General features: G+C 41.2%; 1 protein-coding gene across 1 annotated transcript in view; it reads left to right on the top strand.

Moving 5' to 3' along the window:
- The window catches only part of LOC146499586 (uncharacterized), a 42,397-nt gene that overhangs the window by 14,457 nt on the left and 9,250 nt on the right, over positions 1 to 18,690 (top strand). The window contains exons 3-6 of the mRNA XM_085137244.1: positions 868 to 1,442; positions 2,257 to 2,415; positions 14,014 to 14,151; positions 15,255 to 15,397. Coding sequence (XP_084993370.1) covers positions 868 to 1,442; positions 2,257 to 2,415; positions 14,014 to 14,151; positions 15,255 to 15,397 — 1,015 coding nt within the window. The remainder of the gene's footprint in view (positions 1 to 867; positions 1,443 to 2,256; positions 2,416 to 14,013; positions 14,152 to 15,254; positions 15,398 to 18,690) is intronic.

Genomic DNA, 18,690 nt, shown 5'->3' with positions numbered 1-18,690 from the left:
CTTAGTCATATCTGCTTTTCTCAAGGGATTCAGTTTCAATGTTCTTCACTTTATTTTATGCATACACCTCAGGAGATATACCAACTGGGGAAAACTTGCAGTGAGTCATCTGCTTAAAACAGTTAGTACTCGTTATTCTCAGTTGTTTTGTTTGTAGGGCATTAAATGTGTACCTGAATGTGTTTATTATTAGACGCTTTAAAATAAATAATAACAAAAATCTGAGTAAAGCTTTTAATTTTACTGTCTTTCTTTTTGAACCTGTTTTCAGAACCTCACTCCTTCTAGCCTCCATTTTCCCACCCCTTCACTTTATTTTACTTGCATTTTCAGAGCTGCAGTTATTGCAAGAAGACTGATTTCACTGATTTAGTGACATAAGAGACACACGGCACTCAAAGCTTGGATAGAAAACTATAGGAGGACTCTGCAACGGCGCAGATGGCAATAGAAGTATAACTTCAGGAAAGGGGGTTTTGGAGCTAAGTCAGCCAAGTTTTGATGTGGGTTTTATCACGTTTGACTGATAACTCGCGCATTTATTTCTCAGTGACAACTGAAATTAAAGTTAATTCAGATGATGCATCAATAAATGTGCCTCCTGGCATTTTAAGATTGCTGCTAACTTGCAAGACTTGCTTCTAGAAGGACTTTGGAGAAATCTATTCTCACAGCAGGGAGCTGGGAGAGTTTGTTGATCCACCGTGCATCAAATAACACATGATGGATTCTAACAAATCTGTCATGAAAGCCTCTTCAGAGCTGGATTTCTTCTTATTTTGTGGTATTTCACAAAAATCCTTCAATAGTTCCTTTCTCCCCTCTCTCTCTCTTTCTCTCTCTCTCTCTTTCTGTTGCTCTGTCCAGATGACAAAGAGAAAGCCAAGATCAACTCAGAGGAGCTGCAAATCAAAAAAGTGAAGAAGAAAAAGAAGAAGAAACACAAAGAAGGGGAGAAGCACAAGCACGTGAAGATGTACCACCGGTCCTGCCAAACCATCTGTGCTGGCCTGCTTCTCCTCCCTCCCTCCTCCACGTCCCCCACTTCGTCTTCCTCCCCCTCTGAAATAAAACACGACTCCTCCTTATCTTTATTTAAGTCCCCTCTACCTGTTTATCCTCCACCTAACAACAAAAGTTCCCATCTCCCGCCCTCCTCTCCTTCGAAATCTCACCTGAACTCTCTTCACAACTCACTTAACTCTCCGTTGCCGTCCACCACGTCACCTCTTTCCTCCCCAACCAAACACCAACCGCAATGCTCGTATCCCGGTATGGCGGATCTGGAGTTTGCCTCGTACATTCACGTAGAAAACCAGCCTAACGGAGGCGCCTTAGTGGCTCACGCCTACACGTCGCAGCTCTCCTCTCTCTCAGTGGACCAGAGGGAAAGGTTTGCTCAGGAGTTTGTCACGTTGGTGTTCAGTGAGGACGCGTCCCAGGTGCAGCATGTGTATTGATCAGATTGATCTTTGAATGTTGAGTTCAGTGCAGTGTTATTTACAGCTGCAGTGTAGCACCTGCTGCTGACTATGTTTCATTAAAAACACTGTTTTTCTTTACCCTTTAAGTTATGTAGACGGGGGATGCACTGATCTGCTATTCAGATGGGTTAGGCAGGATTCAGTCAGATATTTTCATAATGTGAATGAAAAGTGAGAGTTGAAGCTTGACTTTTTTTGTGTGTTTACAGCTTTTCTCTTCTTTGATTGCAAACGTTTTTCACTTGACTACAAACCCTGAACTTTGTCAAGTGATTTCACATGACTGAAAAGCTGTTATTTCACTAATAAATAGCAGTTCAGTTAATATATAGTCTTGGATTTATTAATTTATATATTTATGTTTTCGCGAGTTTGTAATTTTAGACTTGTTGCCTAAAACCGTCACACATGCTCAGAGACCAGTTATCTCCTGACAGCCACTGGTTGCTAGGGAAAAATCTGTATTCCTTGATACCACTTTCAGTCATTTAGTGGTTGTTATAGGATTTTTAGTTGCCAGGGGGTTGCCAACTACTCCCATACCTTTAACCATAAAAGAATAAATTGTAATCTTTTCCTATAGTGATGACTCAACATTATTAATTTCATAATGGTATCAGATCGGTACTTTGGGTATTTGTAGAATATCTGTGATCAAATGAATTGGATTGGTGCATCCCTCATTTATACTTAAACTCTTAGACTAGTAATTTAAAATATTTTTCCTAAACCGTCATCTTGATCTAAATTAAAACTGCTGACTGTTTTCCAGGCTGCTCGTTATGTCATGGGAATCGTCCACGGAGAAGCTAAGTACCTGCCGGACTTTTTGGACTACTTCTCAACCAAGTTTCCGTCGGCTCCGGTGAAAATGGAAATAATCGGAAAGAAAGACATAGAAACCACGACTATGGCTAATTTCTACTCTCAGGTCAGTCGAACACAGGCACATAAAGGGGAAGAGTGGTGTCATAGATATTGTGCTGTATGTGTGCTGTGGCTTGGATATTATTGGAACTGATACAGACAGTTCTGCTACCATGCTGACTAGTTGCTTTTCTGATTTACACCGTTTTTGCTGCTGCTTGTGCAGTTTTGAAGCAGTTTCCCCAGAGAGCAAAAAACAAATGTCAAGCTTTCAAACATGAAAAATAAAAGCTCAAAAGCATCAAATGGAAAAGGCCACATGCTTCCATGTTACTGTCAGTCGTTTGCATCAGTCTGGGTGTTACAACCGTCTATGAAGACAGAAAATAAGTGATATGTAGTATACACTTAGAAGGTTGTGTGATGCAGGATAAATTGAGGATGCAATGTGAAAGCCAGGATAGATGATGTCATGCTAGGACTGTCCATGCAACAGTTGCAAGAAGAGGTGGAGGCCTTTTGTCATGTTGTATATGCAAATGTATAAAAACATACACACACTTTTGTTTCTGGCTTAAATGCATTATGTTGCTTTCTGTGGTGCGATGCATGAAAAACAGTTGCTTTTAACAAATGGAGTTTGACCTGAGAAGCTACAGCTCTGTGTTTCCTCTACACTTCAGTGCTTTGCTTTTCTTAATCGGAGTTAATCTTGAAGTGACTTTTGTATAAATATTGTTTTCCTCAAGGTTTGCATAAAACATTTTCTTAGCAGTAATAGCAATTTTTCTGTCACTGTAGAAGTAAATACAAGGGCTGTTTATGAATACTCAACCTTTTTTGTTTTACGAGTGCGAGTAAAATTCAATAAGAATTGTAGGAATTATTTTTAGTATAATGTCTTTAACAGATATACGGTAGTGTGTGAAGTTTTACACTTAAAAGTTAAGCGAGATGGCTTTCAGAAGTAATGCCGTGTTCAGTTCAGTCTGAATTATTCATTAGTTCACTTTATACCAACTTCAGGAAACTGAAATGGACCAAGTTGGTGTTACAGTCCTCAAATGCAGCAGTTTTTTTTTCTTTTCTTTTTTTTTGGGGGGGGGGGGGGGGGTTGTCCCTTGGGACAGAGGTACCTCTATTGATCTAAAGATTTGAAGACAGGAATTAGAGAAGTCATGATACCAGAAATTTCTGTACCAACTTGGACTCTGAAAACTGAAATAAAAAAAGGAAATTATTAAATTATTCTTAAAAAAACAAAACAAAAAAACACTGAAGAAAATAAAACAAAACACAGATCCAAAGCATTTTACTGTTATATCACATCCACAGCAGGGGAAAAAAGAACATTTTCTTTTTTGTCTCTTGATTTTTTTCTTTGCTGTAAAAAGGCTGATGGGGTTTCGTTGTCACCCTGCTGGGTGGCCGGGCGGGCATCATGGGCACCTAAGTTCAGTTAGTAAGGGTGTCAACTAAAATCTCGGGAGATCAAAACTTAGAGATTTATAATCTTGTGAATACAATAATTCAAGAAGGAAGTCACCTGGGATTTTTAAATTGAAAACTGAAATGAAAACTTGACTGTGATAACTCAAGAACAAGCTAATGGAAGATTTAGAAAGTGATACCAACGGTGTGTCTACTAGGCTGACAGAGAGCACTTGTGGTGTGCAGTATGTTCAGGCCTTTGGGTGTTGCTGAGCTGACCGGTGCAGTGTTTTGTTTTGTTTTTTAAGAGTGCACCATATTGTTGATTTGGCAGCTTCTCAAGTTTGGGTTTTTCCCCCCGCAACTCAATGATGGGCTCCTTCTGACATGAATGCAAGTTCAACACTTGGAATCAGCTCCAGAGCTTTTATGCATTCAGCTTATGATAACAAGGGAACAGGAACAGGAACAGGCCCTGCTTTGCCACAAAGCTTCTCTTGAAAATGGGATACTGTGCTTAAAAATTAATGTAATTCCTTAAGCTGTTAATGTGAACATTTTTGTTAAGCCCCTTTAATTAAAGCTGAAAGTCTGCACTTTAATCAAAGTACACCTTAATTTTTAAATAAAATATTAAGGTTGAGATATATAAAATGGACATTTAACACTGAGTGGGCGCTGCTTTGAAAAGAATGGAACAACACTTCTCTCTTATTCAGCTTTAAATGGGGAATTATCAGACTGTCAGAGACTTGTGGTGCATGAAGCTTTTATCAGTCAGGCAGCACAGTTATAGATGCATAGTTTTCTATTAACAGCCACTACCCCTCTGCACTAAAAACTTTCCTGGTGGAAACCCAGCTGTACGCATCAACTGCGCAGAGTTCCACTTTTCTTTTCCTCTCAGATGAATATTAAATTTATTTACATTCCACTGATTTTTCCTAACTCCTTATCCACCTTGGTGTCATGGGTCGGGGGACTGGAGTCTCTCCCAGATGTCATTGGGAAAAACACACAGACAAATCCAAACCTGCTGCCAGTTTAGAATCACCAGATATTAATCTATCGTGCATGTCTTTACTGTGAAAAGGAGCTGGAGTACCTGGAAAACATGTGACTCCACACAGAAAGGCCACTGCATGCCAGGAGGACTGAACCCAGAGCCTTCTTGCGACCAGGATGACGGTGCTAACCATTTTACCCATTTAGAATATGGCCTACTAAGGTTACAGGCAGCTCCCAGCTCTTTTTTATCAACAATCCCTAATGCTAGCTAAAGATGAACGCGTCAGCGGTTGTGGATCTTGGGTGATTAGCTTTGCTAGAGCAGTTGGCAGCTGTCACAATTTGCAAAGATAACTTTTCAGGCTCAGAATTAACATTCTGAAGACATTTTCAATGCAGAGTTGACAAGTGAAATTCATTCATCCCGAGTTTAGTGTAAAGAGTAAGTTGACTGGATTTGAGGTGTTTAGAGAAGCTTGAAGTATTGCATCTGTTTTTAAAAAATGCTGGCTTTAATTGTCTTTAAGTATTATGCCACCACAATATGTTTCCACATATTGTTTCCCAGTACCTTTAAAAAAAACCAAACTATTTAAAAAAAACAAAAAACTGCCAAGTTTTCCGACATTTGTCGTCAACTTGTTCCAGTTCTCCCTGGTGGTAAATATAGAAAGTAAGGGAAGAAGGTGATGATGTGGAGAGAAACGTAATGATTAAATGAAAAGACTGGATGGCTGCTGTGAACATGAAAAAGTTGTATTGTTGTGGCTTTAACCATCTGGTCGAGTCATCTGCTTCCATCTGTTCAGCATTAAACAGCTTTTGGCATTAAACTGATGTCTGATTTCGCAGACTTAATGACAACATCATCAACGACAACAGCGTTGTGTGCAGCACACGTTTGGACGTGGCTGTTACTCTGACGCCTCTTAATCTTGAGATATCAAAGTTCAAAGCAAGCGGACATACTTGTTAGAGAGGGAAGAGACTATTAAAAGCATATAACACAAGAGGCTGCATGAAGCATAGTCTAAAATAGATGAGAAAGAGAGGATTTTATATAAGAAATGTGACAGAAATGGCAGCGAAGGGATGAGAGGGAAGAAGTCGAGTTAAAAGACTCTGAGAAATGACTGCTGTCAGCAAGGGGGTAGCTTCACGGTAAAGCAGGTTGGAGACTCACCTCCAGCAACAAAAAGGTGATTTTCTTCTCAAACCTCCTGACCACTTTTTGACCCACAACACTTTTGAGGACAGCGGGAAAAACTAGAACTGTTTATGTAGGTGTGTTGCTGGGATGGGTTGCCTCCTCTGGGCACAGTGACACAGCTACACCTCTTCATTTCAAGTTGTCCCATGTCTATAGTTCACTAATGAAAAGCTTTTTGTTGCCTCAAACCTCCTGAGTGGCTTTGTACTGAGATACCGCCTGCTCTTTTTCAATGTGAGTACAGCCAGGATTGGTTACCATACTCTTGTAAAGAGTGTGTGTGGTGTACTACAGGGGGTAGATCAGTTTGTGCGTTCTAATGCTCTCCTTCTGGCTGTTTTCTTCTTTTGTGTGGAATATTCATAATGTTTTCCCCCTGTATTTGCTTCTGTTTTTGGACAGTTTTGCCTCCACAGGAACACCTTGATCTCAGCATGACTGTGAATCAATTAAATCCAGTTGAAATGAAAGCATGAAACATCCTTATTGTGTAATTTTTGTCTAAATTTCCCTGCAAACCTGTGTCCCGTGCTGTCCCTTTAAGAGTAATGTTCCTTGCAGGGCTAACGTCATTGTCCACTGGTCTTGTTAATTTTTTTTTCCCTCCCTCCAAGCTCTCAGCAGTGACCTTGGGAAGTACACTTGCAGTCCCCATACACACACACACACACACACACAGACAGATGTGAGCATGCATACTGATAGTAAATACACAGGAACAAGTACACACACACACACACACATATACAGAGATTAATGTTGTATCATCCCCATTTCTCTCCCTCCCGCTGTGTTAGTCTGTCTCTCTTTTATCTCTCTCCTCCATGTTTCTGTTATCGAGCCATAAATGACTGGACCGCTGCTTTTTGTATGGTGTGTGCAGAAAGGAGAGCAAAGCAAATTGCCGCCGCTTGCAATCTTTTCTTCTTTGTTTGTGCTCAAATTTATCTCCCACAGTATGAGACACAATCACCCACACAATTCTCCACGAAGTTACTTGCGTACCTATAGCAATTGATAATGAACAGCGTGTAAGAGAGGATGTTTGTTATGCTCACAATGTGACCGCAGGCACCGAAGTTGCTTTGCTGCTGCTCAGGCTGCGTGCCTGTATTTTGTATTCAGCACCTGTCTAAAGCCATTTTCAGTACCGGTAAGAATTATGGAAGATTACAGCTCTCCATTTTCTCAGGGCAAGTACAGCCCAACAGTCAATACGTGGTGTGCTAGGACGCTGAGGTAATTTGGTCTTTCTCCTTTTAGTCACTGAGAGCAATGATGCCGGTACGTCGTCAAAAGATTAAAACGAGGCAAAACAGCAGAATGCAGCTTTTTAATATTTTATTAATCTGTGCTCATAATGTGCATGTGTTAATGCTTTATCACTGCAGAAAAACATTCACAGCAATGCCTCATATGTAAATGAAGTAAAAGCCAGCAGGTTTATGGGTCAGAGTGGGGAAAAAGAAGCCCAGTACTTTATAAATGTGTAAACTCGTTGACTAGAATAGAAATATCCTTTATTGTCCTTCATTAGGGAAATTCAGCATCTAAGTGACAGGCAGATGGAGCTTGCAGATTCACACAAAAGTAAAGAATATATAAAAATAAGAGACTGTACAGTAAATAAGTAAGGGCAGCTTACAACTTAATGCAAACAAATACTGTATAGTTCAAAGCAAATACTGGACAAAAGCTCAGAAATTCCGATTATACAGAGAAAGATGTTGCAACAGTTTGAAAAGACGAGACTTTGTGGGGGGGGGGAGTCAAAAATCCTATATCAGTGCTGAGGGTCTGTCTGAGTGGCGAGCCCAGTCTTTCAGGACAATGCTACCATTTAGCTGAGCTCTCTAAGTCGTATTCCCCAACCCGCTGGTGAGTAGTTGCAGGAGGCTGCTGGTAGTCTCTGTTCTACCACTATTACTCACCAGGTACTCTCCGAGCTGTAGTAAAACTGAAAAGTATGACACAAACCAGAAACTGTTTGTCTTCAAAGTAAACATTGCTCCTTTTGATATGTGCTGGGAGTAGAGTCAAGGCACAACTTTTAGTTGGAAGTTGAATTTTCTCTATTTCTGGTTTATGTCACACTTTTTGAAGTTTTACTACCGCTCTGCCAGTAGTTCCCAACTAGTTGGATAATGCACATTTTTCCCATGTGACTCTCTGGACCTGCCTGGGACCCAATATTGCATAGAGGAGGTTAACAGCAGTTTGTAGGTGTTTCACATTGACTACACCATCAGCTTTTTACTATATTTCAATAGCTTCTTGACTTAGCCACAGACTTCAGTAAAATGAGTCATCGTAACTGAAAAGACAGGATGACAGTGTGTTTTCTTCTCTCTATTTGCTGAAGTCCTCTGACCTCCACAGTAGGCTAAATTGAGACTAGCGTGAATAAATTAGGTGACAATTTAGTATGAAAAGTTGTGACAAATTTGCTAAACCTGCAATAAATAGGTGAAGCACCATAAGAACTGCTGTGAGTGAGACGGATGGTAAACAAACGAGCTGAGATCATTTAGTCTCGGAAAAACACCACAAACACAAATTATTTTTTTTGTTATTTTTGCCTATATTAACAGTCACACGAGACACGAGTCCAGCTGCTGTGCTTAGACTAACATAGATATTTCTCTAGGTGCTTTCTTTTTGAGAGATATGTTGTGCCCCTAGGCTAAGATGGTTTATTTTTCTCATATTAAAAAAACCAACCAAACAAACAAAAAAAAAAAAAAACCCTGATTATTCAAATCTCTAAATTGAGAATCCTATAGCTACATCGAATACCGGTTATCGGCATCTGTAGCTCATCTGATTCTAGCTAAAGCCTCATCCTGTGTAGGCACCTTGCTCCAGGCTTTTGATGCTCACTGACCTGAAGGAAACACTGCCATGCTCAGCCTCCACAGTGTACTTAGATGTTGGCTTAGCATCAGTGTGGTGTCACTTTAACTTACAAGAATTCATCAGCAATAACAAAGGAGGCGGAAAGGGACCATTACATTATTTTTAATTGAAGTGTGGATGTGCATTCATTCACGTCTCTCTCTTTGTAGCCGAGCCAAGTGGGAGATTGTTAAAGAGAAGCATGTCCAATTGTGTTTGAGGCACCAGTCAGCAGCCAGAAGCTTTGTTGTGACGCATGTACGGAAATAGACTAATAAACTTAGCACTCTGCAGTCTGGCTGGACATAATGATCAGCGAGAGAATTGGATGAGAGGGAGAAAAGAATTTAAGCGATACGCGGGGGTCAGGGAGAGGTTGGACAGATTAGTAAGATGATGGTATGACATGAACTCAGCAGGAGAAGGTCAAAGATGAGTTGATGAAGGAAAGGGAAGCTTGTTACAGAATTAACAAGTGAGGGAACCAGAGGCGGAAAGGAGAGCAGGAAGGAGAGAGGATTGATCTAATAGGCTTCCCACCAGGGATGTTAGCATTATGAAGGAAGGAGGCAGAGGAGGAGATGGAGAGGCTGACGGAGACGAGAGGGGGAAAAAATGGGTAAGGCGAGTAAAACACCAAGTGAAGTCAGTGTTTACAAGCACGTACGCAGAGAAGAGAAAGGGATGGAGTATCTTGAACACTGTAGCTCAGAGGAAGTCTGTCAAATTTCCTGTTTCCTTCTGTTTGCCTTCACTTGAAATAGAAAAGGTGTGTGTGTGTGTGTCAGTACCAGTGGGTGTTAAATTTATCCGTTCATTTGAGTCACAGGTCGCGTTTCCTAATAATCCTCTTGTGATAGTGAGAGAATATTGTCTTTCCAAACAACATGGGGGTTTAGTCAGGTGTTAAGTTATGCACGTGTAAACACACGCGCACAAAAATAGAGACTCATAAGCGCAAACACTTATAATCATGTAGAAAAAAGAACACACACACACACACACACTACAGAAATACATGCACACACTGTGGCTAAGAAACATTGTGGAAGCCAGAAATTACTTGTAAGCCCGATGGTGTTGGAATCAACACATCCCCCTCTGTGTAACTAGGCCACTGACTCAGTGAGACTATTTAAAGTTGTCTTTATATGTATTTATGGAGTCAGTATGTCAAGCTTTTAGCCTGTGTCATCTTATGAGGATATTAAACCGTGAACAAACAGCCACGTGGCTCGGCATGACTACGGATGATACACTGATTTATTTTTGCTAGTTTAATATAGAATTAAAAGCTGTAAACAGCTGTTCATCACAAGTGTTTGGACCAATTTACAAGGAATTATTCAGGTAGACATGTTGTTTCCTTTACTGAGTAAAAAACATGTTCTACATACTGAAGCCGCCAGCATTCACAGTCTTCTAAGCTACTGTTGGGGATCTGGTACCTTACATATAAAAAGGCACCTGGGAGCTGCTAAACACCCTCCCCTTCAGTCCTTTTACAATTTAGTGTTTCCATCTTCATTACTTCCCCTTCACTTCCCTCCTCCCATCTTTTCAAACCTTCATTCATCTCTCCTCATCAACACCCCCCTCCTTTTTTTTTCTTCGACCCTTTGGAATTACGAAGATTTCTGCATTTATTAATCCTACAATGTGCTCTGATCTTCATCTGAGTCACAGTTAGATATTTTTCTCATTTTTTGTCTCGCTTTCATTTCACAGCTTGTCTTCCCAAACTTTCTCTTCCTCTTCTTTACACATTTTTCTCTCCATCTGTCTCTCTTCCCCTCATCCTTTCTCTCTTGTGTATCCTCTCTCTCTCTCTCGGTCTCTCTCCTCCCTCTGGTCTGCCTCTCTTCCCTTCTCTCTCCCTTTATCTCTGCCTCGTTGTCAAGTGGTGACTCACTGGAGGCGTGCAGCCAAGGATTTGGCATGCGCACAGACACACATGCATCGCGATCAGCCAAGAGTACCGCATGCAGGCCACATGCTGCACGTACTGCGCACACATGCACACACAAAAGGCACTGCTGAGGGCCAAGGGTATGAGAGGCGGGTTAGAGACACACAGTCACACAGGCGCGATGCTCTGTCAGCCAAGTGAAAAGCAGCAAACAGCGTTGAGTCACATCACTGGAGCAGAAACATCAAAAGAAGGCACCAACACACACACAGTGTCTATTTTGACACCCAGTAATGATGCACAGCTTCTATGCGGATCTCTGCCTCCAATTCAGATTTTTGTGTGTTCCCAAATTGGCATGAATAATATTATATTTTATATAAATAATATCATCATATAACACTTGCTGTAGGATGGAGAAAGGGACCATTATATTATTTTGCTTCCTGTCATTTGTTTATCACTTTTAGCTGTTTATGATGTCTTTGCCAGACACTATATGCCTAATATAGTGTCTGGCAAATGGTCTGGCTTTGAGCACAGAAGTCCCACCCACCTGTTCTTCACACCTTCTGTTTGCAAGTGGCAACCAATCAGAGAAAAACTGGCTTAAAGGAAGTTAAATGGTTTCACGTAGTGGATGAACTAAGTGGCTGCACTAATACCCAGTTTATGATTAACAAGTAGTTTTTGGAGCTTTATGCTTTTATCAGAGTGCAGAGGAGAGCAGACTGGAAAGTGGGGAGAGAGGGGGACTGGGGTAAGACACCTAGCACACAGCCTTGGATTTGAAGCATTTGGGCTTGTGGCATATGGTCACCTGCTCCACCTGTGAGCTAAACTGGCACCCATTCATGTTTGTTTTAACTATAGACCATACAGAGTTACCCTAGTAGAGTCCAGCAGGGAACTATACTAAGCTGGAAATAACCACAATAAATTCCCTCCACAAAAATTGTTAGATGATTTTAGGTGTTTAAAAAAGGTATTAAAACAAAACAAGTGGGTGAAATGCTCTTTAGTAGGACTGGTCACCAGGTAACTGTTGTATGTTAAAAAGGAACTCAGATCCTCTAGCCCAGCGGTCCCCAACCTTTTTTGCGCCACGGACCGGTTTATTTCCGACAATATTTTCATGGACCGGCCTTTAAGGTGTCGCGGTTAAATACAACAAAATAAAACCTGTACTGGTACCAAAAATAAAAGGACTTAATAATAACACACAGGAAATGATGCAGGGAAACCGATTTAATAATAAAAACGATTAAAAAAATAAAGATAAAAACTGATAAACCCTGAAAACCATAAATTTCACACCTGAGCCTCAACTCTCGTGCCCCGGTACCAAACGACTCATGGACCGGTACCGGTTCAGGGCTCGCAAAATCGCTAGCCCGACGTCCCGGGGCTAGCGATTTTTCCAGTCGGGCTACCAAAATCTAACTCAGCCCTGCCCATCGGGCTATCATAGGAAGGAAAATATATGTCTATGCTGTTGCATTCTTTCGCCAATGTAGCTGAGTAATTATGTCATTGGCATCGATGAGCCACTGTCAATATGTGACATATTAAAATCGCGTTTGAATTTGCGCTTGCTTTTTGCTTTCACTTTCATTTTGCGATTGCGAGAACGGTGTGTAGAGAGCAGCAGCACTGATTGGTGAGTGACGATTAATTGCGCACCAATTCCTCTGACATCGTCTTATCACTCATTAGCTTACTATTAAACGCAACAAGTGAAATCTCTTGCAGCAAGCTTAAACATGTGAGAGGTTGAGTGCGCAAAGAATCGCTGAGCGTTATGTGAGTGCGTGTGTAAAAGCAGCAGGATTTAAGCTGGTATTTTAGTTCTGCTGAGCCAAATAAGACAGGTCAGGGTGAAGAAGGGGCAACCAAAGAAAAGCCTACCGCAAAACGGAAAAGTTATGACAAATCAGACTATGAGGCAAAAAGAAAGCGCAGCTTTATGGTTTCATGGACAAAAGAATTTCTGTGGCTGGAATATGACAAGCTAAATAACATGATGTTCTGCCAGGTGTGTTGTGAGTTTCATTTGATTTCTGAGTCGACAAGCGCCTTTGTTACTGGGACCAGTAATTTTAAGAAAGACCCCATCAGAACCCATTCAAAATGCATTATTGCCCAGTCTGCAGTATCTTTCCCAGAACAAACAGCAATTGCAAAAAAAAAAAAAAACATACTAAAAATAAACCAAGCACAACAAGAACTACTGAAAAAGCTGTTTAGAACAGCGTGCTATATTGCAAAGAGTGAACTACCTTTGGCAAAATTTATCAGTCTTTGCAAACTTCAAAAAGCAAATGGCCTAGATCTTGGTTCCACTTGCCTCTTACCAGTGACTTCAGTGGAAATTTCAGATTCAGAATCTGACACAGACTGATTCATGTTCTACACAGTTCTTACAAGTTCATAGAAATTTCTGTTCAATTAGAACCAAGTATTTGAGTTGATGGTTGTAATTTTTATACAGTTGTTGTGATTTGTATTTTAACAATATTTTTGATTAACTTTTGTTTCCGTTACAATATTATACTTTAATGTATAATATTGTAAAGGAAACAAAACATAAAAAAATAGCTTTCTTTTTTATTCGGGCTACTTAAATTTATATTGGGCTACCAAAAACCTGCCCAAAGGGCTACCAGAGATTTTGAAATTTTGCGAGCCTTGCGGTCTGTGGTCCGGGGGTTGGGGAACGCTGCTCTAGCCCCTGTTACAACAGTGGGAGGTCTTTAATGAGCTTGTTGAAGGTGCTACAACTTTCCCAGATGATGATTATTGACTATTAGTTTCCATTTATCACTTTGCATGATATGTTTATTGTTAGAGTGAGAGAATGTGTTTTCTTCTGAGTTGGATTTGAGAGTGAAATGATAAACAGTGGGTGTGTATCACATTGAAAATGGTTTGTTTGAACTGCACTCCTTTGGTTGAGAAATAATAAAGCTGTGATTTACAGTTTGCCTGAGAAACTTGTTTTGAAATTCGATTATCGTTATAATACCTCTGTCTGTGCACAACACGAAAGAGAATGTTAAATATTAGCTTTTGCATGCTTCTAGCTAAACACTGAGGATTTTAGATGATTGAACTGAACTCCCACTTTATGATTAATTATGCAGCAGGAATCTAACTTAATTCACCATAACACAGAGTATGTGCGTGTGTTTGTTATATTCCCGCTGCAGGTGAAGAAAACCTACAGTCATGGCACATACAGAGCTGGGGCCATGAGACAGATTAGCCTGGTGGGAGCTGTGGACGAGGAGGTCGGCAATTATTTCCCAGAATTCCTCAGCATGCTGGAAGAGTCACCTTTCCTCAAGGTGAGTCTGGGTGGGACAGCTGCATGGCAGTAATCCTGACAAAGACAGAATGACTGAATGGAAAAAGTGACAGAAGGATTCAAACAAGCAGATAAGATTTTGAAAGATTTGAGCTTGAACTGGATATGGAAGTGAGTCTGCAAAATGTTTGTCTCCGACCTGAACTGAATGCAGTGAAATGCCTTTTAGAAAAAAGTAGCCGACAGAAAATAATAATACTATAGGAACTGGATTTTAATCTGCTTTGTTTTAGCCAGAAGAGAGCCATTAAAACTTTGCTGGGTCGGCCCAGATACTCATCCTTAGTATCCTCTTGGGACATCCTTATTAATCGCTCATTGCCTCATGCTCTAAAAGCATTCATTTTCATAATGTGCTACTATTTGTTCCAAGAAAACATCATCTGTTCTAGTAAAATTGTGCACGCTTAGTCAAGCTGTTGTGTGACGATGTTCAGCTGGCTGACATAGTGTCATCCCTGAACTCTAAAGTAGGATTTATTTACTCCACTTATTTACTTCCTAGTACCACATGTATGGTCTCATATTGCATTCAATAACTAGACTATTTTGACATATTTGCACTGCTGGTCATTTGGAAACACCAAACCAAGCAGATGGAGAATACTGCAAGACAAATCACCTAAAACTCAAATGAGAGGCGTGTCAAGTGATTGACGCAGCTTCCTGTATTAGTCCAAGAAGTTGTTTCTGTCTGCAGGAGCAGACCACCGAAACGCTGCGTTTACTCACTGCTGTCCCTTAAATGCAGGAGTGACAGGCTCGTCTTCTGTTTGTTGTTCTGTGTTGAGACTTCAAATCTCCTGCTCACGCTGCGGAGGAGTGGCGTCGCACGCTGAATATCAAAAGACGCACATCCTCTGGCGTTTCCTGTTTATGAACGGCTTTGGCTCAGATTCAGCACCCTCCGAATCATCCTGGGTGCCAGTGACAAGTTTTGCCAGGGGAGCAGTTTCTGCACACAAGATAAATAAAACACTTGATAAATTGGGTGCCGACTAAAAAGGCGATGCTTTGATTTTTATTCCCTTGTGTCTTCACTTTCCCTCCTCCTTCTTTTCCTCCTTGTCTGTCTGGCTCCAGAGGACTCTTCCATGGGGAACGTTTTCCAGTCTGAGGCTGATGAGTCCCACAGAGAGCGACGACGGTCCTATAATGTGGGTCAGACCAGGAGAGCAGATGATACCTGTAGCTGATATACCAAAGTCTCCTTTTAAAAGAAAACGGTGAGTCCAGCGGTGAACGGCAGACGGCAGACGCACACAAATAAGGCCAACCCACGTTTCCAGTTCAGTGAGACAGATGGAATTAGGAGGGATTTCGCTCTTTATGAATGTTGTTTACAAGCCTCTGTGGTGTGTGTTTGTGTAACTTATTGAGCCAGCTTGCCTCTGTACCCTCCGTTCTGCCCATGAGGACTGATTATAGGCTAAAAAAGTGTTCCAATCTGAAGCAGTGTGCAGCTTTGTTGAAGCCGAGCTGCTCCAGATGAGACGATTACCCTCCTCTCTGCTTGCCTGTGCCGCTGCTGCTCAAACACGGCCTCTGCCTCATAATGCATGATGTCTGCGAGCGAGACCATGAGAGAGAACGTGTGTGTGTGTGTGTGTGTGTGTGTGTGTGTGTGTGTGTGTGTGTGTGTGTGTGTGTGTGAATGGGAGCGGTATGTGGCTCACCGCTAGGATGAGATCATCGTTACATCAGACACCACTTCACATGGCAGCCAGCCAAACGTGGGACAATGCACATCACACACATTCCTGCCTTGCTTCATTTATTTCTCTCTCATGTCTCAGGTCATTAGCGGTGGCATCAGTTGGTTGGTTGATTTTTAGCTTAAGAGATGAGTCAGTTGATAAGATGATGATTCTTTATTTGTTAATGTTGTTTACAGTTGGAAGAAGTCTGTGATTTCACGCCAATTTCAACTAAGCACACTTTTATTAGCAGCTTTAGTCCTTTAGTTCAGCGGTCCCCAACCCCCGGCCCTTGGACCGGTACCGGTCCGTGAGTCGTTTGGTACCGGGCCACGAGAGTTGAGGCTCAGGTGTGAAATGTATGGTTTTCAGGGTTTTTATCGGTTTTCAGCGTTATTTTGTTATCATTTTTATTGTTAACTTGGTGTCCCTGGGTCTTTTCACATGTGTTATGAATAAATCTTTTTTTCGGTACCGGTACTAGTTTTATTTTGTTGTATTTATCCGCCACACCTTAAAGGCCGGTCCGTGAAAATGTTGTCGGGCATAAACCGGTCCGTGGTGCAAAAAAGGTTGGGGACCGCTGCTTTAGTTCATAGGAGATGTCCTATTTTTAATTATTAGGTTAAATGTGCCTGCTTTTTAATTTGTGTTTGCACCAAATTTCCTACATTATGGTACACATTAATATGTTTTGTCTTTTCAAGGTGCACTGGGTTTAGACCAAAGTTAGTAAAACTAAAAGTACATGTTGGAGGGGGGCAAATGAAACCTTTCAGTTAACGGAAATAAAAAATAAAACCAGACTTGCATGTAGGAAATTTCTCAATCTTTCACCCGCCTTGCAACTCCGGCCTCATTTCTCTGTCCTTGCCCTCGTGCTACCTCCACAGACAGTTTCTATTACAGTCTGTTTTCCACTTCTTCTTGACCTCTGTTTTCTGCTTGAAGTTGATTTATTGCGGACTTCACATGCTGCTGTTCTCAGGAGCCCAGGTGTTTTTCATGTCTGTCAGTGTGGGAATAAGAAAAGAGACATCAAAAAAGAAAGCATGTCAAAAGAAATACGGAGAAGTAGTGAAGAGGAGAGGAGGACGTGATGTTTGCAGCGAGTCCTTGGCTGCAGTTTGGCCTTGCGCTGTTTGGAGGAAGGCTGCTGGCGCATGAGCAGCGTCTCTTCGCGGCACTGCTTTTTATTTCTCAGTAGTTTCAGTGGAAAGGTCAAACTGTTGTGCCTTTCTGACAGCGCTGAGCCTCTCAGTCTGAGAATTCAGCTTGATTATAGTGGTCAGATGATGAAAATAAACCAAAATATTTCAGCTCTTAGTGAAAGGGCGCCACACTCACACAGATTTACTGTAATTGCATAGTAGAAGCGGCAGCAGCAGCCGGGGCCAGCACCATTTTGAAGAAAGACAGAGGATCAACAAAGAATGTGATGTGAGCGTGACAGCCAGCGTGAACTGATCAAACCCGCAAAGCTTAGCAACGAAGAGACAGAGGTTGAACGCTTCTGAAAGAAAAAACGATGTTAACGTGACGTTAACCTTTTATTTCAAGCACTTCACACTTTATGTGCTCTGCACTGTCTACTATACTTACACTGATATTTACTGAGCTGTTTTTACTACATTTAGTACCACATTTACTGCATTTTGATCTGTATTTGTGCTTTTGTTGTGTAGTTGAAATTGTTTTAGTTTTTTTTTTTTTATTGCATTTTACTCCAGATTAACTTTTACCTTTGTTTTTGTCATATTTTATTAGATTTTGTATACATGTTCCTGATCGGTTTTGCTTTATCAACCTCACCTGGTTGACAAGGCAACCCACCAGTCCCTTCATTTCCCTTCACTTTCCTGTCAAATAAAGGCTTAAAATGCCCCAAATAAATCAATAAATAAACCACTAGAGAATATAACAAATGATCAGTTTTCAAACATGGTATCCCAATTATTAATATATCATATATTCCGGTATTATCTACATTTTTTTATTAGTATTAAGGAATAGAGTTACATAACCATTAACAACATTTGTGTGCTTTTGTCGATGAATTTCATTTGGCACATATTACTTTGGGGCTAAATTGAGTTTTAAATGCAGAACCTGGCCAAAAATCAATATAATTAACACACAAAACAGCTTTTGTATGTTCAGAGAGCATTTCTTTCCTCCATTGCTTTCTCCCTTTATATCCACATACTCCCCACCTCCCTCCTTCTTTATCCCATCAGCCCTATTATCTCCTTGCGCCCTCTTCTACTCATCTACCCCTCAGTCCTGCTTTAACTGGCAATAAAGGCGCAGGAATCTCTCCTGACATTTTGGTGCACACTACCAGCAGACACGGTGGGAGAATAACACGACCTCACATGTAGTTAAAGATTTGCAGCGGATGGTAGGCTTCAAAGATGTGCACATTCAGCACTCTTGCCTTTACGCTCTCCCTTTTCACAGTTTCACTTACCAGCTTTCCTGGTTTTACATTTATTACTGTCAGCCTGCAGTCAGCTCAGACACACTGAGCTCTCCGTGTGTGTGTGTGTGTGTGTGTTTTTCATCTACCCCCATCCACTCTCTGCACTATTTTCCCCTGCTTCTTTCTTCCTCTTCCACCAGCTCATGCCTCTCTCCTCTTATCTCTGAATGAATGAACGCACAATTCAGCATTCAGCACGGGTAGTTTCGAAGCTTATGTGTGTGTGTGTGTGTGTGTGTGTGCGTGTGCGTGTGCGTGTGTGTGTGTGTGTGTGTTACTCTCTCGAAGGAGTCTCTCGCAAACTCTGTGCGTGTGTTTATACTCTTGTTTGAATTTGACT

The sequence above is a fragment of the Neolamprologus multifasciatus genome, chromosome 17 (assembly GCF_963576455.1).
Source record: "Neolamprologus multifasciatus chromosome 17, fNeoMul1.2, whole genome shotgun sequence".
NCBI classification, from domain to species: domain Eukaryota; kingdom Metazoa; phylum Chordata; class Actinopteri; order Cichliformes; family Cichlidae; genus Neolamprologus; species Neolamprologus multifasciatus.
This window is presented reverse-complemented; position numbering and strand designations above follow the sequence as displayed.